The sequence below is a fragment of the Lycorma delicatula genome, chromosome 12 (genome assembly GCF_047948215.1).
Source record: "Lycorma delicatula isolate Av1 chromosome 12, ASM4794821v1, whole genome shotgun sequence".
NCBI lineage: Eukaryota > Metazoa > Arthropoda > Insecta > Hemiptera > Fulgoridae > Lycorma > Lycorma delicatula.
In genome coordinates, this window is record NC_134466.1 from 44,134,134 (window position 1) to 44,157,571 (window position 23,438).

At 30.5% G+C, this 23,438-nt stretch overlaps 1 protein-coding gene across 1 annotated transcript in view; it reads left to right on the forward strand.

The window, feature by feature from the left end:
- Positions 1-23,438, forward strand: part of LOC142332751 (neuroligin-4, Y-linked-like) — a 702,340-nt gene that overhangs the window by 409,455 nt on the left and 269,447 nt on the right. The window contains exon 3 of the mRNA XM_075379365.1: positions 19,140-19,276. Within this exon, the coding sequence (XP_075235480.1) occupies positions 19,140-19,276 (137 nt within the window). The remainder of the gene's footprint in view (positions 1-19,139; positions 19,277-23,438) is intronic.

Here is a 23,438-nt window from a genome sequence, read left to right on the forward strand (position 1 = left end):
AACAGTCAAGATTGGAAAGCGACCGAATACACACACCCTAATCACGTTCGACTGAAACAACTGAGCAACGGGAAACGCGATTAGGTTTGAGGGCGCAGCCCCCATGTCGGTAAATTAAAAAAAATGGATTTTCTGTTCAGATAACTTATCTAAATTGCATAAATTTTTTTCTAAAAACATTAAACTCTTAACTTGGAGTAAAGTTGATAACGTGAAAAATTTTCTAGTTGAAAAAAGAACTTTGGAAACCTGGTAAACCAAAGCGCCTGGCTGGGAGGTCCGGCGAAGCCGGGCCGAGTGGCTAGTATATCATAATTTCAATAATTTAAACTTTTTCTAAGTCTTTAAAAAAATATTATATGTAATTTTATCTGTGAATAAATATATTTTATTACTAATAATTTGATTATTATTAAAAAAATTATCATTTACTAATAATGATAACGTATTTATCATCATCAGGGGTAAAATCAATAAAAAAATAAATTAGTACTTTTAATAAAACAAACGCTTCTCTGTTTCTTATTTTTATTATTTTTTTATTTATTTATTTTTTTTTAATTAAATTATTATAAAAGATTTTTATAAGTAACTAAGAAAATAATTTTTATTTATTTGAAAATTCTATTGGAAGTGACCATTTCTAAAATCAAAATATAAATGATGTTTGAAAACATTAAATTTTAAATAAATTATATTACTTCTCAGAACTTAACGTTGTCTCGTTAAAACCAGACAACAAATAATATTTTTTTTAAATATTTTTTATACAAAGAAAAATCATCCGGACGAAAATTGCTAGAACATCATTTTTTTTTCTTTTTTACGTGAGAAAGAGAAAATAGATTTATGTATTGTGTTAAGGGTAGGAGATGTTAGTTATAAAAGTGAAGTATGGTTGAAAGCGTGTGTTGCATGTAATACAGCCAGTTATGGTTCTGCACCAATGGGTTTGCATGCTAATGCATGGTACAATAGGTTTTGGTATGGTATGATATGACACAGACTTCCCCTACAAACTTCTTTTTTTATTAAAAAAGCGCATGCGCGCACACATACATATAAAAACACATACGTTCAATTTATACATATAAATTCATATTTATATCAACCGTTCTGTCAATATATCCCTCTTTTTGTTATTGTTGTATCTTTCTCTGACGGTTCCCCTCCTGAAATCACTCGCTCACTTACTCACACCTTGTCATCCTGGAACAATATCTTTTATAATATTTTTACCTACATCGCATAAAAACAGATATGTAATATACTTTTTAACAGACATTATAAAAGAAAATACAAGTCTTGATTCAATCTGTGAGACGCATAAAATATTACAGTCGTATGTGTGTTACGTATCTGTGTATGTGTATATATACAAAATCGTAGATTTCTATTAGACCAACACGTTACCGCGTTTGTATGATAATGGCAGTTGGTAACACTGAAATCGTAATGTAAATATTTACTACGGTAGCTTTAATGCTACATCACTGACTACAATGCAGAACATTGTTAAAACATTTTCATGTAAACAGAAGAAAATGAAATCTAGTTTTTATTTTTTTATTTTATTTTTTATTTACCATAATAGTTTTAAAATTGAATAAAAACAGGTTAATAGTAAGCAGACTTTCATAAATTATGTATAATAATAATTATTATTAAAATTAATGGAAACAAATTCGGGAAATAAATACATTTTTACGTGAAAAACGTTTAGCTAAACACTAATATATATTAACAAATTTCTCCACAGTCCTGTTCGACTCTTGGCGAGTCAAATTCCTTGGAATTTTTCTGATAGGTCTATCCGGTTTACCACTGCCTTCCCAATGCGGTTAATTGAAAACCCAATCACCAAAGAACACCGGTATCCACAGTCTAGTATTCAAATCCATATAAAAGCAAATGCCCTTACAAGGACTCAAGGACGCAAAATTCAGCTGATTTTGCGATGAAGAGTTTAACCAAGAGACTAACCCGGTACATCGGTATAAAAATAGTCATTATGTTACATGACATCACGATAAGTTTTATTTCTACAAAACTAAGGGACTAGGAATAGACATTTAAAATTAGCAAAATGAATTTCAATCCGTTGTTTTTTTTAAATTTTAATAGATATAGATTTCTAGAAAAGGACGATTTCTTAATTCAACCCAATATATATATGTATATATAAAAAGGTTTTTTGTTGTTTTTTTTTTTGGGAGGGGGGCGAAAAACACTTTCGTGTTATCATCGCTCGGAATAAAAGCTTTCATAAAGCTTTAAAAATAAGGATAATATAATAAAACAAAATAAAAATATATAAAATTCACAAAAATAAAACTTTACAAACACCGAAAGAGGTGGGGTATAAAGGGCTCCTTCTCGGGTAACAGAAAGATTAAGAACTAAAATAAACACTATAACGAAACTAATAAACTATAACATAAAAAAAATATACATAATATAAAAACTAATATATTAAATATGAAATAAAACTTAAAATTAATATCACAGTCCTAATTTTAAAATACGACAAAAATTTAAATGAAAAATAAAAACATAAAACAGTATAAAATTGACATAAATATAGAATTTTACAATACCTGAGAGGAGTGTAAAGGGTCCCTTTTCGGCTAATAGAATAAAAAACAAACCAGAAACATAAAAATAAAAAATAAAACAGACATACTAAAAAACTTAACCAAAACCAAAACGTATGCACCACCATATTAATTTTAGTTATAAGACCAACACGATGCAAAAACAGAAATATCCGGTCTAAAACTTCGTTATCATTTCCCAAAAATGACGGATAATTCTGGGTAATTTAAATTTACGACGGAAAGCCGCATAATGTACGCAATCCACAAGAATGTGGTGCACGGTCATGCGGTCATATATAAAAAGTGTTCAAACCGTACGTTTATTGAAATTGACCTATTTCGATAATTTTTTTTATTGTTTTTACAGTTCCTTGATAATCCTGTTGTAAAATTTTCTATATAAATCAAGCAGAATACTATTTTAAAGGGGACATTATCTTGTCTACATGCAGAAGATTTAATTAAATTTACAATCATTTAGTAGTTATCACAGCTTCGGAATTGATTATTATACTTTAGACTCTTTTTGTGCATATCGCTGTATACTGGACAATATGAAAATGCCACGTTCTAAAAAAAAAGCACAGGGAGCAATTTTAAATTTACTTTTCTTATTATACAGACCCGTCAGTAAAATTTTCCGTCACGATCTAAAAACCCGGATGTCGTGTTCTAGAAAATAACGGGAGACCGATGCCTTGTAAGTACTCTACAATATATGCAAAACATGCCATAATATTTATAAAAAACACGGCATCGCCGGTCAAAAAATAACAGCTCAACCAACCTCGTTTCATTATCTCAATTAGTAATCATTCAGTGTAATCATATATCTCTTAACTAGATGTTAGCACATTTACATGGATTAGTAATCTGGGGTTTGAGTATTATTCTTCTCTCTTCAGTTTATTTTCTTTATATTTTGTACAAAATTTTCGAAGAAAAATTCGTTTTAATTTCGTTCGCACGATAGAATTGGGAAATGAAATAGAATTTTCTTTACATTCTAAAGTATGAGTACGAAAATATTATTCACTTAAAATGAAATTATCTTATGTACATACCTATAAATCAACTCGTCTTCACTGACTTTAGTGAAGATAAATTCATGAAAAATTGTATACAAGTCCTTCTTACGGTGTAAGTTCATACTAAGAAAGGATTTTTTGAAATTTCACGTTTAGAGTTAAAATGGACTTTTGAATTTTTTTTGAAACCCGGCTGTTATTTTTGAATTTTTCGTTAATAAATAAAAATATCATTTTGATCTTTCGCAAGTTTAATTTTCATATAAATATCTAAAAACCAATTTATACATTTTTCGAAATTCGATCATGAAAAGAGTGAATAAAGGTAAAAATATTTGAACAACGATTGCAAATCTTTCCCATTTCTGAAAAGAGATTTAAGCTTGCAAATACTGTTCAGGTATCTAAAAATAGTTTTCGGTTTTTAAAATTTTGATTTTTTAAGGGGTGCGACGGTGTACGGCGCGGCAGCTCAATCAACATAGCCACTACCACTGTTACTGTATGAGTGATACAACTGGCTACACGGTTATTTGGCTAAAAATCATAAAATAAAAGTAATTCAAAATTGGTATTTGTCGGGTAATGCTCAGAAACGGGCAAAATATAGTTTTACCTGCGTGAAGGACGGGTAATCAGCTATGACTACTATTAATAAGTTGGAGGTCGACTATTTTGAAACCCGCATTCTTCAGATCACTAAACGTTTGGGGTCCTGTACTGACCAAATTATTGCTTTCAACAAATTACAATACAGTGATAGTTTTTACAAGTTGAAGAAATTTATCATTAATATTCTCACGAGAATGAGTTTAGTAAACACAGAAGGGTCCATGGGGCAGACCCCTTTGCTAGACTGACTGGCTATTTTTTTTTTTTTTTTTGTTTTCAATTCTGCACATTTCGTACTATTTGTGTTCATTTTTTTAAAGATATTTTATCATTTTGAATAATCACTCATTTATTTGTAATTCAAAGAATAAAATAAATGTGGCAATAAAAATTGATTTTTGTGTTCATATTCAAATTCTGATCATGTATTTCGAGAGCAGATCCGCAATTGGCAATGCCAGTAATCTTAAATACTACAAAAATTTAAAACTTTCTTTTCAATGATATTTATTTGACTATATCTTATGATATATGAACAACTTTGAATTAATGAACTGAGAAAAAAAGATGTCTACTATATACTAATCTGTTTTATTCAAATATTTAATTTTTTTTGTAAACAGGCAAATCATTTGAGAAGTATATGATGAAAATTGATACAACATTCTATAAATAAACTCGCCGAAAAAATAGAAGGAATTACATTAAAAAAAAATAAATTAATATTTAATTAAACACAACAAAAAAGTAATCATAAAAGTTGTAATTATTATTTTATTCTCAATGAATTATTATTAAAAAAAAAAATTAAAATTCATTATTTATCATAAAATTAATAGAAACATATATATACATATAAGATTTTGCAAGGTATGATAATTTCGTTTAAAGATAGTAAAATATACCACTGAATAATGTAAATTAATAACGTACAAAAAATTTATTTAATAACGGGTTCATAGAAACAGAATGCAGAATGCTGTCAGAAGTTATATATTGTTATTCACAGGTAAATAACTTAAAATATCTCTTTGAAAATATCTGAATTCTTTTTCAAATATGTTTCTGTAAATGTACAATACTGACAAAAAAGACAGTTCAAAATTCCTGTATTTCAAACAATTAAATTCAATGAGTTTAGTTGGTTTTAATCATCTTAAAATTCCTAGAAAGACGTTTAAAATTGTTGTAAAATAAAGTAATCAAATATTACAGTCGTGCTTATATAAAACACAAAATTTTTAGATATCATCTACATAAGTATGATAATCTACAATGCTTGCTATCACAATAGAAAAAAAATTAAAATATTCTTCCTAATTGACCGATATAAAAATTTAACATATTTTAATTTAGTTGTAATTAATTGAAATAATTTATATTTATAAATTGACTGATATTATTTATTAACAGTATTCCCTAATTTTTTATTTATTTATTTTTTAATTATAACCTAATATAATTTATTAAACAATCGGCACCGTTGGTATTAATATAAATTTTCAAAATATATTTCCAACCACTTTCGAAGCCGTTACTCCATCATCAGGAATTTCTTATAAGATGTTAATTCAAAATTCAAATGTATATTTATATTTAAATTAAAAATTCTTACGTAGAAATAAAAATAATATTAAATATATAGCTTTAAATAATGTATATTATATTAAATTAATAAATAAATTACACACCAAAATAAAAAATAAAATTCAAGTAAAGGACAAAATAAAGCTAACGAATAACATAATAAATGGATATGCTAAAATTAAACACATTATAAATTATAATAAATTTAAAAAATATTTATAACTTTTAAATTAAAAACAGTGTATAAAACAAATAATAAAATACATAAATAATGAAGACCCTTCTATAACAATGAATCAAGGATAATAATTATAGTTTAGAAAAAACAAGGGGTGTATAATCTTAATTGCGAAAACTGTGATTTAAAATATATTGGAAAGACAAATCGTTCATTCGGCATAAGAATTAAAGAACATATTAATTGTATTATTAAAAATAATAAAGAAAAATCTAATTTCGCTAAACACATTTTCGTAACTGGACATTAATTGTAACCTTAACAATTAAAATATTAGAAATACAATAATAATTATTATAAAACCAGTATTTTAGAAAAATTTCATATATATTTGAATGGTAATAAATTAATGAACGAACAAGTCAAATTCGATAATGGTATCGTATATAACAAATCATACAATTATTAATTGGCTGGTACTGTTTCATTTGTATTTCATAATAGTCGTAAACATCTCACGAACATGACGTTACAGTCTTATTAACGTCAAATTATTTTTATTTTATGATGACCGACTATTATTATGAACGTAAAAATGTTTAATTTAAATAATTATACATTTTAATTTTGGATTAACATCTTATCAGAAATCCCTGATGATGGAGTAACGGCTACGAAACTACTTGGAAATATATTTTGAAAATTTTTGTGGTAATTTAATTTATAAAATAACCTAATAAAAAGAGAGAAAATCAAAATAATTTAATTAATCAAATTGAACAGGACTTTAATAAAAATAATTCTAAAAGTTACTATAAACTGTTTTATAATCGGTTACAAAAATACGAAGCTCTCCAACATTAACGCTTAAGGATAAATCTGGTAAAATTGCACATAATAATAAAGAAATCGCGGAATCCTTGCAGAAGCTTTTAATAAGCTTTTGAACTGCGAAGAACCGAAAGATTTACTAGAAATAAGTGTTAATACAGAAATTAAGACGCCAGAATCAAACAGAAAACCACAGACTTAGAAAATGCACTTAAAGAACTTAAAAATAATAAAGCAGGCGGAGAAGAGCAAACAGTTGCAGAAATTTGGTAAAAAGGCAGGAGAATCAGTTAAGAAATCTCTGCATAATTCTCTGGTTAAAATTTGGGAATCCGAAAAACTTCCAGAACATTGAATGACAGCTATTATTGTACATCCTTTACACAAAAAAAAAAAAACGACAAGACAAATCAGGACAATTATCGTGGAATTTCGTTATTGGATTGTACGTATAAAATTTTATCTAGAATTATTTACAATAGAATTAAGGACCAACTAGAAAGCGAGCTAGGCGATTACCAAGGTGGTTTTCGGCCTTGGCGCAGTTGTCCAGATCAAATTATTACTTTGAAATTACTTATAGATATTTATAATAGAAAGCAAAAACAGATGATTACTGATTTCAAAAAAAGCGTACGATTGCATACAAAGGCCTTCGATGTTAAAAATTCTGAGAAATCTCAGATTGGATCCTAAATTGGTAAATATGATCGGTTTAACATTGACAAATACAAAATCTAATGTGAAGTTTCGTGGCGAATTTTCTGAACCTTTTTACACAAAATCCGGACTGAGACAAGGCGACGGACTTTCGTCTTTATTTAATTGTTAATTGTTAATTGGGGGCACTAGAATTTCTGATGTGCAAATAGTTTAAAATTAATCCAAAAAATATTTTCATCGGATACAAAAGAGATAACTTAAATTTAAATTGCCTAGGATTTGCCGACGACTTAGCTTTATTAGCTAATAGAATCGCAGAAGCCAGAATACAAATAACAAGTATAGAAGAACTTGCGAATAAAATTGGACTTAAAATTTCTTACAAAAAGACTAAAATGATAGCTATAGATCCTTTAGTTATTAATTCTGTGAATATTAATGGAAACAAAGTAGAACTTTTAGAAAAATTTAAATATCTTGGAGAGAACATTACTTGTAATTGTAACGAAAAACAAAATCGGACTGAAAGACTTAATAAATTATTTAAAGTGCTAAAAAAATATTTACGACAAAAAATCGCTCTCGATTAACACTTAAATTAGACATTACAAAACTGTGGTTAAACCAGTAATTACTTACGCGAGCGAGACTTTATTTAGATTAAATGAGAAAAATAGGTCTAAACCTTTGCTTAAAGTTGAACGCAGGATTCTTAGAACCTGCATAAACAAAAAATATAACACGAAAATCAGTACAGATTATTGCCTAACAGATTTCTGTAGGAAAACTTTGAATCCTTAATTGATACTATGATAAAGAAGCGAATTTCTTTCTGCGCATACTTTTTAAGATTATCGCAGGATAGGATTACTAAGAGAATTATCGATCGATTTTGATGTTTAAAAAATCCGCCATTATGGATCAAAGAAATTAAAGACTTACGAAGATTTACTCAATAAATCTGAAAAATTAAAATTTGTTATTAAAGATCCGAATACCAACTTTAAAGTAAGAACTTTTAATTATACAAAAAGGGGTTATTCAAAAGAGGATCGTAAAGCAAGATCATTAAGAACGACTAAATATTGGGAAAAAGCAAAAGCTAAAAAAGTAAAGACCAAAAGATCGGCAAAAAAGACTTGAATTATTCTGATTAAAGTGGTCCTTTCCGGCCTTAAAAGTAAAAAAAATAACCTGATTATTTATTTTAGTTCTGTTTATTAAATTCATCCATTCCTCAGATTTAAAATCAATCCGAACTTCACCTCAATATGCCAGTGTGGAAGGGATAGTCTGAGGGGTTGATATGATGAACATACCATGCTGAACTGAACGTAGAATTACAGACAAAAACCAACAGGGCGGGTTTTTTTTAAGTATTATAAAATAATTAATTAATAAATTAAAAGATTAATTATGCTTAAAATCCATCGTACTTTTATTAAATAAAAAAAAATAATAAATAATTAACTTGGTTTATAATTTTTGTATCGCTTTAAAAATGAAAAGGCATAAGGTCAACTTTATTAAATATAACTGATTCAGAGAAAGAGTACAGAGAAAAGGAATGTTAAAGGATGAGTTAAAGGAAAGTTTGTGATGGGACGGTAAGTTAAAAAGAACTAAAAAGAAGAGACAGCCTACTAAGCTGTGCAAAGAGTCATTTGGGTTAGTTAGATAGGGGATTGTTAGAAGGTTGGAGGAGGGGGTGTTAAGGTCGGATGAGGTACGGCAGAAAATGCAATTTTCCCTAATGACAATTCTGAGCTCAGATTACATTTAGTAAAGTAATTGGCAGAAACATCTGCAAAGATAAATTGAAAAAAAAAAGTAAGTCAGATATCCAATAAAGCTATTTTAATTAAAAAAATAACTTAGAAGGAGGAAAAATAATAAAAAAAAGATGAAGAAAAAGGAAAATAAATGGGAGATTTATAAAGTGAAAGAAGATTTTATAAGATCACTTTATGTCACGATATAAATGCTGAAAAAAAGGAAATCAAAATTAAAAAGTTCTCTGCGTAAATTTTAGTATAAAATATAACCTTAGTAGGCCTACAGATATTTATGTTCGCAACTGTTAAAAATTACATCGTTATTGTACCAAGCTTTAATTTTACAATTTAAAAAGGTAACTTTTTTTTTATTTTTATAATAATTTATGAGTTCCGTATTCAAATTCTACCTGAGACGTGAAATGAATTTGCGAAAAGAGGGGAAATGAAACAAGTCTAGCGTTAGGGGAAAATTCTTCACCAACTGATGTAGTAGTTAATCATTGGTTGTACGTGGTAATGTCACTGTTTGTTATTGTGTAAAACTTATGAGATATTTAAATACTTAGATGATTTTACTTCAGTTAGTTCATAAAATTAAATTTTACTCCAAAGTTTTGATTAAACTTTAAAGAAAAATTAGTGGCCTCTTGCTGCTCTGTAGTTTTATTATTACAAATTAATGTTATATATTTTTAAAAACCGGTAAAACCTAATCCATGAACAACACGTCTTAACCCTAACCCCTTGTTTTTTTCTTTTCTTTCCTACTGCAGATAAAATGTGTGATCATATTTCTAGTCCGTCCAAATGTTGTATTGGACGAGTCGGCCCCCTGCCACCTCTGCATACAACCTGCCTCTTCCCGGCCTTTCCCATGTATACTTGATCCTTCTTCTGGACAGGATCTGTATAATCTGCTATTTACATACAGTGCACTCTGCGAGACGTAGAAGACAGGCCCCTCTACCGCACCGTCATATCAATAGATGATGGCAAACAAGCTCCTTATCGAAGATCCAGGAAGCAGGTGGATCGAGAAGTCCCAAACACTTCATCACTGGTGGCGACCCGGAGGCTCCCACAATCTCCATGCACGAGCTATCCCCTCACGTCGCCCAACTGTCATGTACGCCTTTTGCTTAAGAACTTTCCCAAACCATTCTTGACATTTTATCCATCCGCACTCCATGCATACTGGTTTTTATTAATGTTACAACTGCCTAGTTGTAGAGCTGTTAGGGTACTCATACACAACGTACTGTTAACTAACCTAGTTAAAATTACGATTTTTGTTCCAAATGTGTTTTCTAGAAATATTATAGTTATATTAGTTTATTTTACCTTAATAATGAAAGAATTTCGAAAAGTGAACTCCAAAATATTTCTGTCGTTTGATCTTAAACTTGCTTTTCACGCTCCAGAAGAATGTTCCTGTTCAGATCGTAATAAGCTTAACGTTCGTATTAAAGCTAACATTCCTGATTCATCTCGGACCAAAATTGATTTAAAAACTCATTATAAAACCTATAGAAGAGCCCTTGAACGAGATATCTAAGGACCACGCAGAAACAAAATATCCAGAGTTTACTACATTGTATTATGAATGGACTTGCAGCAAGTCATTCAATTTCTACTTCATCTCATAGACATATACTACAGCAGACAGCTGAATTTTGATATACATGTGGGTAACAATGATATTGCATTTTATCACATTTGGCATGAAGGTAAAGTAGACTGAACTAGTAACGAAATTCTTTTAAATCTTTTAAAACGTAAATGATGGTCGTTTGCACAAAAAAAAACTAGTGATATGGTTCGATAACTGCGCCGGACAAAACAAGAACCGGAAAACGGTTTTCCTGATGATAAGGTTGGTCAACATTGGAATGTTCGAGGAGGTACAGCATAAATTTACATTGAAAGGTCACAGTTTCCTTGCTTGTGACCGTGAATTTAGCCACATTAAAAAAAGAAAATGGAATAACTAATCTGTACGCCAAAAAATTTATGTAAATTAATTGCTGCGGCAAAATTTTAACATCTACTGATACCAAAGATTGGGTATCTTGTAAGTGTGTACAATTATAATTAAGCAGAAACTCCAAAAATTGTAGCTTATAAGGAACTATTCATTGAATTTTAAGCGTAGAAATACTGCACCGTCCGTAAAAAAGGCAATTTCGGATATCAAAGTGCTCAATTTCAGGTGTTTTCTGCTCCAGGTATATACGCAGCAAAGTTAACCTATTTATTAAAAAGCTGCCGTAGATGAAAGATTCAGATAAACAGTACTATATAAATCTGATAAGTGCTGAAATGGATGATGATAATACTTAAACTGGTTAATTATGTTTGTTTCAGTACCATAATTTTTACTAAAATTAATAATGAATTTTTATTATAAGATTTTTTCTATTTCTGACTTTTATTTTTCATGAACTCTTTATTGTTTAATATTTCAATTTAGATCAATAATCAATATTAGTTTACTCAGTGCCACTTATAATGTTTGTGTGAATTTTACCTTAGTACTTTTATATATTTGTACATATCACTTGAAATGTTCTATATTTGTTTTTTTTTTGTTTTTTTTTTCTATAAAAACAGGTTATTTAACAGGGATGTAGAAATAGATGGATTACTAACCTTCTACTTAAAGTTAAGTTCATATTAAATTGGATTACGGCAGTATTTCTGTGAACTGAGATAACCAATTTTTTGACTGTTCTAAAGATATTGATTTGTGGCACTTAGCATATTTACCATATCAGTCCTCATATATTGAAATTCTTTTCTGCTAATCATTTCCTAAAAGTCCATCCCCATTTATTAATCAAAAAAAAAGAGATATCCATACGTGAAAAAAAGAAGTCTGATTTTTCTTTTTTTTGGAGGATTAATTTACCAAAGAAGCTTTCAAAATTGCACTAGGGAATATATGGAAATATTGGAATTCAAATCCGAGACCGTCTGATTTTGATTTTTTTACATGAAATTCATCTTTCCTATTTTTTATTACTTAAAAGATTTTCCAAAAATATTCCTTTAGTAAACCTTTAGCCTAGAAAAGCGAGCCTATTTTTCCTCAATCTTTGGATTTTTTATTTATTTTTGACGCAATTAAGATGAAAAGTATTTTACAATTTTTATAAAATTTTACAGTAAAGTTCAAGTTTATTAAGCAAATGACGTATGAGTAACTACATTTTTAATAAAATTTTCTATTTCAAAATTGGTGACTATTTTATGAAAAGAATTGATGAGAAATAGATTTTCGTTGCCCATGACTGCAAACAAACAAAATACGAAACTTCACCTTTCAAACAAACCTACACCTGAAGTCAGCCATCATATCTTCTCTTAATGTTTTCAAATAAGGATACCGTTCTATTGCAAGCGGACAGACCAGACTAGTTCAACGGTCTGAAGGAGATGGAATATGACTGTTGAGGTAAACCAAACAAGACCATCACCTGCTGAATAAAATTCGTACCGTTGTGGATCTATTCAGGTTTGGCTTTGATGGACAAGTCTAGTTCTTTCGATGAGTGGGGTCATTCTGTTGTGAAAATTATTAAATTTCAAAAGAAAGCAAACATTCTGCATTCATGATGAATGGTCAGTACTGGTGAATACAATAGATTAGTTTAAAATTAAGAGAATTCTCTAAAAATTTAGAGTATTGAAAAAATGGATATAAAACCATTTTACTGTTTCCTCCAGATTACTAAAAATTATTTAAGGCAACCATCCAACTTTACAAAATTTACAGTCAGGCCTCAAAGTGGAGACTTCTTAATAAAGTTAATCAAAAAAGACTGGAAAAGCGGATTGAATTGTTGAGTGAGTAACGTTACCTCGAAACATAGTTATTGTTTTGAAAGGGTTAGGTGATACATGCTGTATCCTAATCGAACCATAAAGGTATTATAAAATTGATTTTTTCTTTTCCTGTTTAGCCTCCGGAACCACCCTAAAACATTACTTCAGATGATGAATGAGGAAGATATGTATGAATATAAATGAAGTACGGTCTTGTACTGTCTCAGGTCAACCACTCCTGAGATATGTGGTTAATTGAAACCCAACCAACAGTGAGTATTATATAACGGGGAAAAAAAGGAAACCCAGGCTCGGTTCCGTTGAGTACGGTTCGATGCAATTTCACTCAAACAGAGTAAACAAGACCAGCACAACCCACCGGGTTGATCTAGTGGTGAACGCGTCTTTCCAAATCAGCTGATTTGGTAGTCAAGAGTTCCAGTGTTTAAGTCGTAGTAAAGGCAATCATTTTTATACGGATTTCAATTCTAGATCGTGGATACTGGTGTTCTTTGATGTGGTTTCAATCGACCACGCATCTCAGAAATGGTCAAACTGAGACTGTACAAGACTACACATCATTTATACTTATACATGTTATCCTCTGAAGTAATATCTGAACGGTAATTCCAAGAGGCTAAACAAGAAAAAGAGAGAAACAAGAACAGCACAGAGACCTACATCAGCAATCGTTGTATAAAAAAAACGCAAGCTCTACTCTTAGAATGGTTCTAGCTAAACCAATTCATAAATAACTACTATTCTAACCATCTCTAAAGCAGCAAACAAGTTCGTTTTTTCTTCATATTATTGGTCATACCGATTGTAAAAATCAGTAGAGGATTTATTTATAATATTATATAAAAGCGACTGTTAGATTTTCTGCAAAAACTTTACATATTTTGTATTTCGACAATCGCCATTCCAGTCATCGAAAGAACTAGACGGGTTCACCAAAATAATAGAAATTGCATTCAAATAGATTCGAGTCTTATCTGATCCATCCACTCCACATCAACTGTTCCAACTCCCTCAGAGGGCCAGCAGAATTACGTCTGCCTTGGTTTGGTTTTGTCTGATCTGTCAGCTTAAAATGGAATCGTATCCTGAGATTTATAATTGATGAACACTATTTGCAAATACAAGGACACGTTGAATACAAGAAGTATTAGAGAAAATTTTAATTCAGGTGTCTTGGAAAACTTTTAAATATTATTGATACGGTAACGTTTTACGAACCGTAAAAATTGCATGGCGTATACAAATATAAATCTGAGAATACTTTTGCCCAACAAATGTAAATTTTTTAAAAATGGACAAACTGAATATTTGCAGAAAATAAAAAAAAGTATTTAAAGAGTATTAAAAAAGTAATTTAAAGTATAAAAGTATTTAGAAATAAGTGGAATGTATATAAATCAAACATATTCCCAGGTATTTTACCTTATTATCATGAATTAATTCCAATTTATTGTAAGAAACTTAACGGACAGTAATTGTTTTTTTAAATCAGACAGCTAAGTACAAGAATTTCGATAGATATATTTACAAACAACAGTATAAAAGTATTTAAAGATAAGTGGAATGTATATAAATCAAACATATTCCCAGTGATCTCGTCGTTTATAACCGCAGTTATAAAGAAAAAAGATGAGGAAGCTCGTCAAGAAGAAACCGCTCGCTGATGACGGCTTGTCGTAGGTGGAATTTCCGTTTGTCAATATTTGAGAGAATGGGCAATATTGAGATATAGCTTTGAGTGTGGTTTACACACCAAAAAAAAAAAAAAAAATTTATAAAATATGTATAAAAATGTATTAATATACTGAAAACTTACAAGAGGAAATTGTTTGTTGTTGAGGGGAAGCTGATGATGGAGCTCTGGTTTGTAGGTTTTATCGGATAAGTGGTGAAGGAACTTATAGATTCTTAAACTTTGTGTTTCTTATATTATAAGTTTATAAAAATTTGTTAAAAGATTCTGAAAACTGTCATAAGGTAACTGTTTGTTGTTGACGGGTAATTTAAGGTGGTGCTGTTGCTCGATTGTGATGACGAACAGCCGAAGGTGGAGCTCATGCTCGTTCGTGCTTGCGTGGATGGGCAGAGAGGTGAAGAAACCTGAGGACTCCGTGGCTTAAGTTTTAAACTAATTGGTTGGGTTGGTATGATATCATATAAAAAAAAAAAGAGAGAGATTAAAGAATAGGGGTGACTGTTGCTGAGAGAACAAGGATGGTGGACTCTCAGTAATCAATGTATGATGAATATCTATAAAAGAAATAAAAGAGCTAACCGGTGAACTGACCTGCCGTGCCGGACAAACAGTCGGCGGGCGGGGAGGCGAGCTAGAGTAAAGGACACTCCTCTGGCGCGAGTCAAACTTGATTGTAGATCCGTTCCAGAGGAGTAAGTGTGAATATAAAAAAAAAAAAAAAAAAAAAACAAAACATATTCCCAGGTATTTTACCTTATTATCATGAATTAATTCCAATTTATTGTAAGAAACTTAACGGACAGTAATTGTTTTTTTTAAATCAGACAGCTAAGTACAACAATTTCGATAGATATATTTACAAACAGCATCGTTAATTGTTTTTTTTAAATCAGACAGCTAAGTACAACAATTTCGATAGATATATTTACAAACAGCATCGTTTTAACTACTTTCCAAGGATAATGAATTTAAAAAAAATACATTTATAAAAGTTAAAATCAAAGAACAATAAAAAAATTATATTTTTTCATGGAGATTTTATATTCCATGTACAAACATTTTGTTTCGCTTAAATTACATGATTTTAAAATAAACATTTATATAACATCAAATTTAAAAAATTTTTACAAAAATATAACAATGTAATTGAATCAGATGTAAAAAAAAATAATTAATTGCTATAGATGTAAAAATTAATTTTTATTTCCTGTTAAAAAATGATGTTTTGAGAATATACAGTATGTGAATCAGACCGCAGGAATATCTGTTTCCATTATTTTACTTAACATATGAACGTAGCTAAAGTATTAATAACTATGTGAACATAATTTAGCTGAAAGCGTTACATTATATAAATGAAGTCGGTCTAATGCTAATTACAGTATTATGATTATTATTATTATTATTATTATTATTATTATTATTATTATTTACCACAAAAACATCAATCAATCTCGGAGTAAATAGGCTGATAAAATAATTTTTAAATATATATGTTTGAAATCGAAGTACTAATTTACATACCGAAATGAATTGCGCCCGATATGGATATGAATGTTTGCGTGTGCATGCGTGCGTGTGCCTTTATGTTTATATATTCGCGTTTAGAATATTATTACAAAGATGAAATACTATAATATACTATGTATAGATGTATAACTACATATTAGTTAAATATACAACAACCAATATATTCGCATTAGATGTACTATTTTAACACTATTCTTCTACAAACAAGAGAGAAAATACATTTCAAAAGATTCTCTTAAGTAAAATAAATTACTGTTCGTATGTTTGAAATCGAAGTAATTTATATACCGAAATGAATTGCGCCCGATGTACATATGAATGTTTGTGTGTGTATGTATGCGTGTGGCTTGATGTTTATATATTCGCGTATAGAATATTATTACGAAGATGAAATACTATAATATACTACGTATAGATGATTAAACTATATATTATTTAAAATACAACCAATGTATTCGCATTAAGTGTACTATTTTAACAAATTCATCTATAAACAAGAGAGAAAATCCATTTCAAAGTAATTTTAATCTTTAATTAGGACCTCCTACTTCAAGAATGGCAGGAGAGGTGTGATACCGCGAATACGGAAGCTCGGACCCGTCGGATAATTCCAAGGCTAAATGAATGGTTAGGAGGAAGCATGGGGACGTTGATTATTACGTTTGTCAGCTGCTCTCTGGTCACAGAAGATTCGGAAACTACTTCTACAGGTTTCGGAGAAGGGAATTCTCTAATTGTGGACTAGTGGATACAACGGAGCACACATTTTATGAGTGCCGCAGATAGGACGAGATCAAGGCACGAGCGGCTCCATGCTACGAGGTACCAAGCAAAGGAAGACGGTTGCGGGAATGGTTGCTGTGATCTTTTGGAAGAAGGAGTCAGTGTACAACGTGTGGTGCTGGCTGAGTTGTGTAGTCTTACGGTGAAGAGATTGCTTTCATGAGGGAATCTACTAAAATAATGAAGCATGGGATGAATCGTGGCGACTTCTAAGGTTAGGGAGGTAGCCCCCAGGCCTAGGGTGTTCTGGTCCGCCTACATGCAAGAATGGGGAGTCGGAGCTACCCGATGATGTACGGGGAACCCTCAAGGTGTGAGAGGACGGATCACGTGGAGTAAAAAAAAACAGTTGTGCGAAACGCACACCTGGTGCTGCGTAGGTTATGGACGGGAGGGCAGCTCTCCAGTTGAGGGATGGGCTGGTTGTCCAGAAGAGGAAGTCGGCCTGTTCAGATGACGCTAGGGAGACCCCGGTGGGATGCCTCTACAGGGTGCAAAATAGGGAGGGCAGGGTGCTCCTACCATAAACCCACCGAGTTGGTCTAGTGGTTAACACGTCTTCCCAAATCAGCTGATTTGGAAGTCGAGAGTTCCAGCGTTCAAGTCCTAGTAAAGCCAGTTGTTTTTACACGGATTTGAATACTATATCGTGGATACCGGTGTTCTTTGGTGGTTGGGTTTCAATTAACCACACATCTCCGGTAGTTTAGCCTCCGGTAGTTACCGGAGGCTAAACAGGAAACAAGAGAGAGAGGGTGCTGCTACCATACCCTGAGGTGACCGAGTAATGCTTAATTGCCGGACTGGTGGCCTTAAGAGTGTTTAAATCAGTGACAAAAAAAAAACATATTTTACCTGTGAAATTTTCTGGTTATCTAAACAGTTAGGTGGTTTTTTATAAATATTTACGTGAAATTAATTTTTTTATATTAAATTTTTGAACAGAGGTATTTACGTACTATTTGACAAGCAGGAGCATAATCATTAAAGCCAGAAAAATTAAAATTACTTAAAATCATAAATATTATAATTTGAAAATATGGCTAACAACACACGTATGATGACCAGTAATTTTTATTTGCTGTATAAAAAAGTATTATTAAAAACTTAAACAATTGCAAAACAAATAATTAGTTATTTAAATTTACACATAAATATTTATACAGTTTTTTTATTCATGGAAACGAACTATTTTTCCAGCGCAAACTGGAAAGTCATAACCATTTAAAGGAAATTATAATAATTCTACATTGCAGCAAATCAAAGTTTACTGTTTTCTAAGTTGGTTGAATGTGATAAGTGGTTTAATGATAAATCATATATACATATAAAATGTTTATATATTTTTTATTGTTTATAATGCTCCTGTTTGTATTAAAGAACAAAAATCTTAATACAGAGGTCTGGTGAAGTACAGATTTACTGGTAACTAATAAACAAAACTTAGTTTTGTGATTGGTCGGTAAAAATTATCAACATCAATATTTCTTGTATTCCGGTTGTTCAGATCGATTCTCTCTTCGGATTGGTTAATATATATGCCATTATGTTAAAAGAGATGAGACATTGTAACTGGCTGGAAATACGTGTATGTTTGATCGATTTGTATTACGCCTCTTCCAACGAGTGAAAAAAATACAGAAGAAACAAGATTTTTATGTATCGTATATATAAAATATATGATTAAAATAATTTTCAATAGAGGTCTTTGAATTGTGAACTTTTTTGTAGTAATTTTTTTATATTTATTTCATTAACATTATTTCTTGTTTTTATTATATTTTTATATTTTTTTTTATACGGTAAAAAAATAGATGCTATTTTTTTACCTTATATTTTGGTTTTAAACATCTATCACCAATCAGAATAAAGGTTTATTTTATTTGCAAAATTTTTGTATACACATATACATATAAAAACTTATATCTGTATTTAGATCGATTATTTTAATATATATTCTGTATTTTTATTACTGTTTTTTTTTTGTTTTTTTACAGGGACGGTTACTAGAACAAGATATCCTGTAATAATGTTTGTACACGGGGAATCATACGAATGGAATTCAGGAAATCCATACGATGGTAGTGTACTAGCAAGTTACGCGGATTTAGTCGTAGTTACGATTAACTACAGACTTGGAATTTTAGGTAAGAATATAATTTTAGTTGTTTTATAATCTATTAAAAATACTCACATACGAGATCTGCTCAGAAAATAACCGAACTTTTATTTTTTTAATCTTATTATTAATTTTACAGCTTATTGGTTGTTGTCCCCTTCAAAGTACTTTTGTCCTCCTCATACACTTTTCCAGGAGTGTTTTCAAACAGTTCCTAAATTAGCTTCATTTAAAATGACTTTGAATTTTCTTTAATGTCGTCAAAACAGCGACGACTTTAACAGTCTCAAAACGGCGTCCTTTCATCACTGATTTTTATTTCGAAAATAATAAAATATCGCAAGGAGCCTGCTCTAACATGTAGGGAGGTTGACAGAGGTCATTAATTTGATTTTTGGCACAAAACTGACAAATTGAAAAAGCTGAGTGAGCGGACGCGTTGTCGTGATGAAGGAAGTTGTCTCGTCACAGCTCTTGTCTCTTTTTGTGGATTTTTTCAAGTAACGGTTGTAAAATGACTTGGTATTACGAATGGTTCACTGTTTCACCTTGAGCCAAGAATTAAAAATGCACAATCCATTATAATCAAAAAAAAAAAGAACATCACTTTGACATTGGATCGATTCTGACGTGCTTAAAGACAATATAAGACAAATTGGAAAAAGTTCATATAAACATATATACTAAAATGCTTCATTTGTAAGTTTAAACGTTTTATGAGCACCCATTTGACAAAGTTACTGTACGTCAAAAATAAAATAAAAAAACAGGGGTTTATACCCCAATTTATTGGTCTTTACTCCAAACTTTTCATAAACTACTGCATATATGGTTATGCATATTTTATTAGATTTGTAATGTCAAAAACCATAAGAAATCACTACTTTAGCTTCTTAATTACCGTCCTAAAAATTTCAATACGACCTCATTCCACCGGGATAGCTGAAATCCGAGAGAAATCTTTTACTAGTCGTAACTCGCAAACGAAACATTTCAGGACATATGTTTATATAAAATTTTTCGATTATTTTCACGAGTAGAATAGGTCATAAAACTCCCGGGGGTAGTTGGTGATAATTCTGTATATTTTATGAAGAGAAAAGTTATCTTAAAATTGTTTTTATAATTCCAGTACGCTAACTTTTCCTTTTTAATAACTTTTTGTACTGTTATTTATTATATCAGAATCAAAATTTATACTAGATTACTTTATGAATCTCTTCTCTGTACGAATTGATAAAAAAACAGAAAAATAAACCGTCGGTAAAAATATTATATATATATATATATATTAGAGTGGTCCAAATAGGGCAAAATTTTTGTCGAAAAACGTGCACCCCCTGATTTAAAAGTACTCTCAAAAACAAAATTTTTGACGCGTTGATGAACCCTTTCCGTTCGAAAAAAGTCATCCCCCACTCCACTTGAATTTTAAAGGGGATTTAACATGGGTTTTAGGTCATTTTCAAGTCGTGACGATATAGCGCTAAAACGCTATATCGTCACGGAGAATTCGTGTTCGGAGAACACGAATTTGAAGTGAAAAAGTTGTTTTGACACGTTAAAACTGTTGAAGTCGTTGTCAATTAAAAAAAATCTGAAGGATAGATTCAAAAAGATCAACTCTCATTTTATTTTAAAAATTTTATATTCATGTATATAATTATTCAAATAATGTTGTTAAAATTTTATGATTTCTATTTTTATTATTATATTACATTACATATGTAATGTAATTTGGATGTTTTTTGCGATGATCATTTACAATTTGTAGTATATATTGCAATTGACTTTCATCTCTAGTGAATTTACATCTAAATTCTTTCACCAACTTAACCATCCTTTCTGAGCAGTCATTGACGACCTTTAGATTTTTAACACGATTCAAAGCAGCCAAATAATCTTCGTTTTCGCTCCACTTACATGGATCAATTTCTAGAAAGCTAGTCGCAAGTTCGAATCGTTTAAAAAAATTCAAGGACTCCGTGTTGACAAAAAAGTCGATTTCTTTTTTAACAATTCGTTAACATTTTTAGTTTCGTAGCGTTTCGTGTGAGCAGGTTCGTTATCATAATCACAATCATCATCTGTCGCAGATAATAAATTTTCGTAAGTTTCACCCGAAATTGCTAGTTTTTCAACCATTTTCAGTTTTAATTCAGTTGAGATGACTTCATCAAATAGAGCTAGCGTACCTAGCCAAAATGAGTTTTTTGACTTCAAATTCGTGTTCTCCGACCCCAAAAACCCTAAGTAACGTTGTTTGTAATGTCTAACATTGATTTTCCTTCATAAGAACGCTAGTTGTCAATTGATTGACAGAGATTTTGACAGTTACAATGTGTCAAAAAAAGTTTTTGACTTCAAATTCGTGTTCTCCGACCCCAAAAACCCTTATATACGTTATTTTTGAAGTTTTGTGATGAAACGTGCTAGCGCTATATCGTCACGACTTGAAAATGACCTAAAACCCATGTTAAATCCCCTTTACAATTCACGTAGAGTGGGGGATGACTTTTTTCGAACGGAAAGGGTTCATCAACGCGTCAAAAATTTTGTTTTTGAGAGTACTTTTAAATCAGGGGGTGCACGTTTTTCGACAAAAATTTTGCCCTATTTGGACCACTCTAATATATATATATATACATGTACTATCACTGATTTATGGACTTGCATAAAAATGTTTACAACGACGATGTGTTTTTCCTATACGGACCATTCATAAAAATTTAATCGAATTTAAATAACTAAAATAAATCCTTTTTTGTTGTTAAAGAAGTGAGGAATCCCATTTAAGGACGCCTAAGCAGTGTCGGGGCTCGCTAACAGGTGCCGCAAGATGTTATTAATATGTGTATGTAAACCTGCGCACTACCGACTAAATTGCCACCCCTAGCTACCACCCTTCCTGGAACCGCTAACGAAGCATTCCTTCTGGAAGAGGGTTAAACGCCCACTCACACACTCATACGTCATAGTGCAATTGCATCATGATAGGAATATCAACAAAAACACATCGGTTACAGCAAACAAGATACAGAAAACAGATTATATAAAACTAGACACAAAGAAGAATGTTACTTACAGACAAAAACGACAACTAAAATATTTTCTTAGAGAATATTAATTTATTTCTAATAAAAAAATAATGTATCGAGATCGGTCAATTAGTTATCTTGGAATAAAAATCATATTTTTGTTAGAAAAAATATCCCCTCCCTTCGTATCGATATCAGATGTAAAAACAACATATTTTCATCTAATTCGAGACATCAAAGTTATGACTGGTATACAGGAATATAAAATAACAAAGATTGTAACATACATTTTATAACAATTAAATTTTATGTATGTAAAAGTAAAGTATAAATAATTTTCTCTTTAATAAATACCTAATATTAAAATTTCAATTTAATTACTTTGCGCTATAAAGATAAATTAATTTATACAAATATATTGCAAAATTTAATTTTTCTTACAGTACATTATAGCATGCATTAAATAAAAAAAGTAAAAATTACACTTAAATTCTTAATGTAGAAAATATATTTAAAAAAAAAATATAAATATTATAGTATAGCACGTAAAATGGAGATTTATCTTAGGTATTAGCTAAAAGCATTACACAAAATTTAAACTTGTTTTAAGTTAAAATATGAGGTTATTATCACATACTGTCAACTGTTTTTAATGAAATGATTTAACAGTTAGTAAACTGCCCGTGGTTTAAGACCGACCATTTTACCACTAACGTTGTTAACCTAGCAAATGTATAAGAGAGGGTGAGTTCGTGCAAGAAAGTGGTGCTATAAACAGAGAGAGGTGTATAAGAGGTAGAAAGGAAGGTTTGTTCAACCTACGGAATGTAATGTTAAAACAGCAAAAGGGGAGTGAAGTTGTACGGGATTCAAAACATCCCGTTCTATAACAAACAGTCAAACCACATAACCATCTGGTAAGCAGAAAGCACCTAGTATCTACACATGTAGTTTAAACTCGTACCGAAAGCATCCGGTGTAGTTGGACTACCCCTTCCTGACCGAGTTCAATAAACGGAATATAATTTAACAGCAAAGAGGAGACTAACTAGAACTCCTTATACGAGTACAAATGACTGTTTCGACTATAACCTATGTACAAATGTCGTACAGTTAATACACCGAAATATACCAGCATGTTATTATATTAGA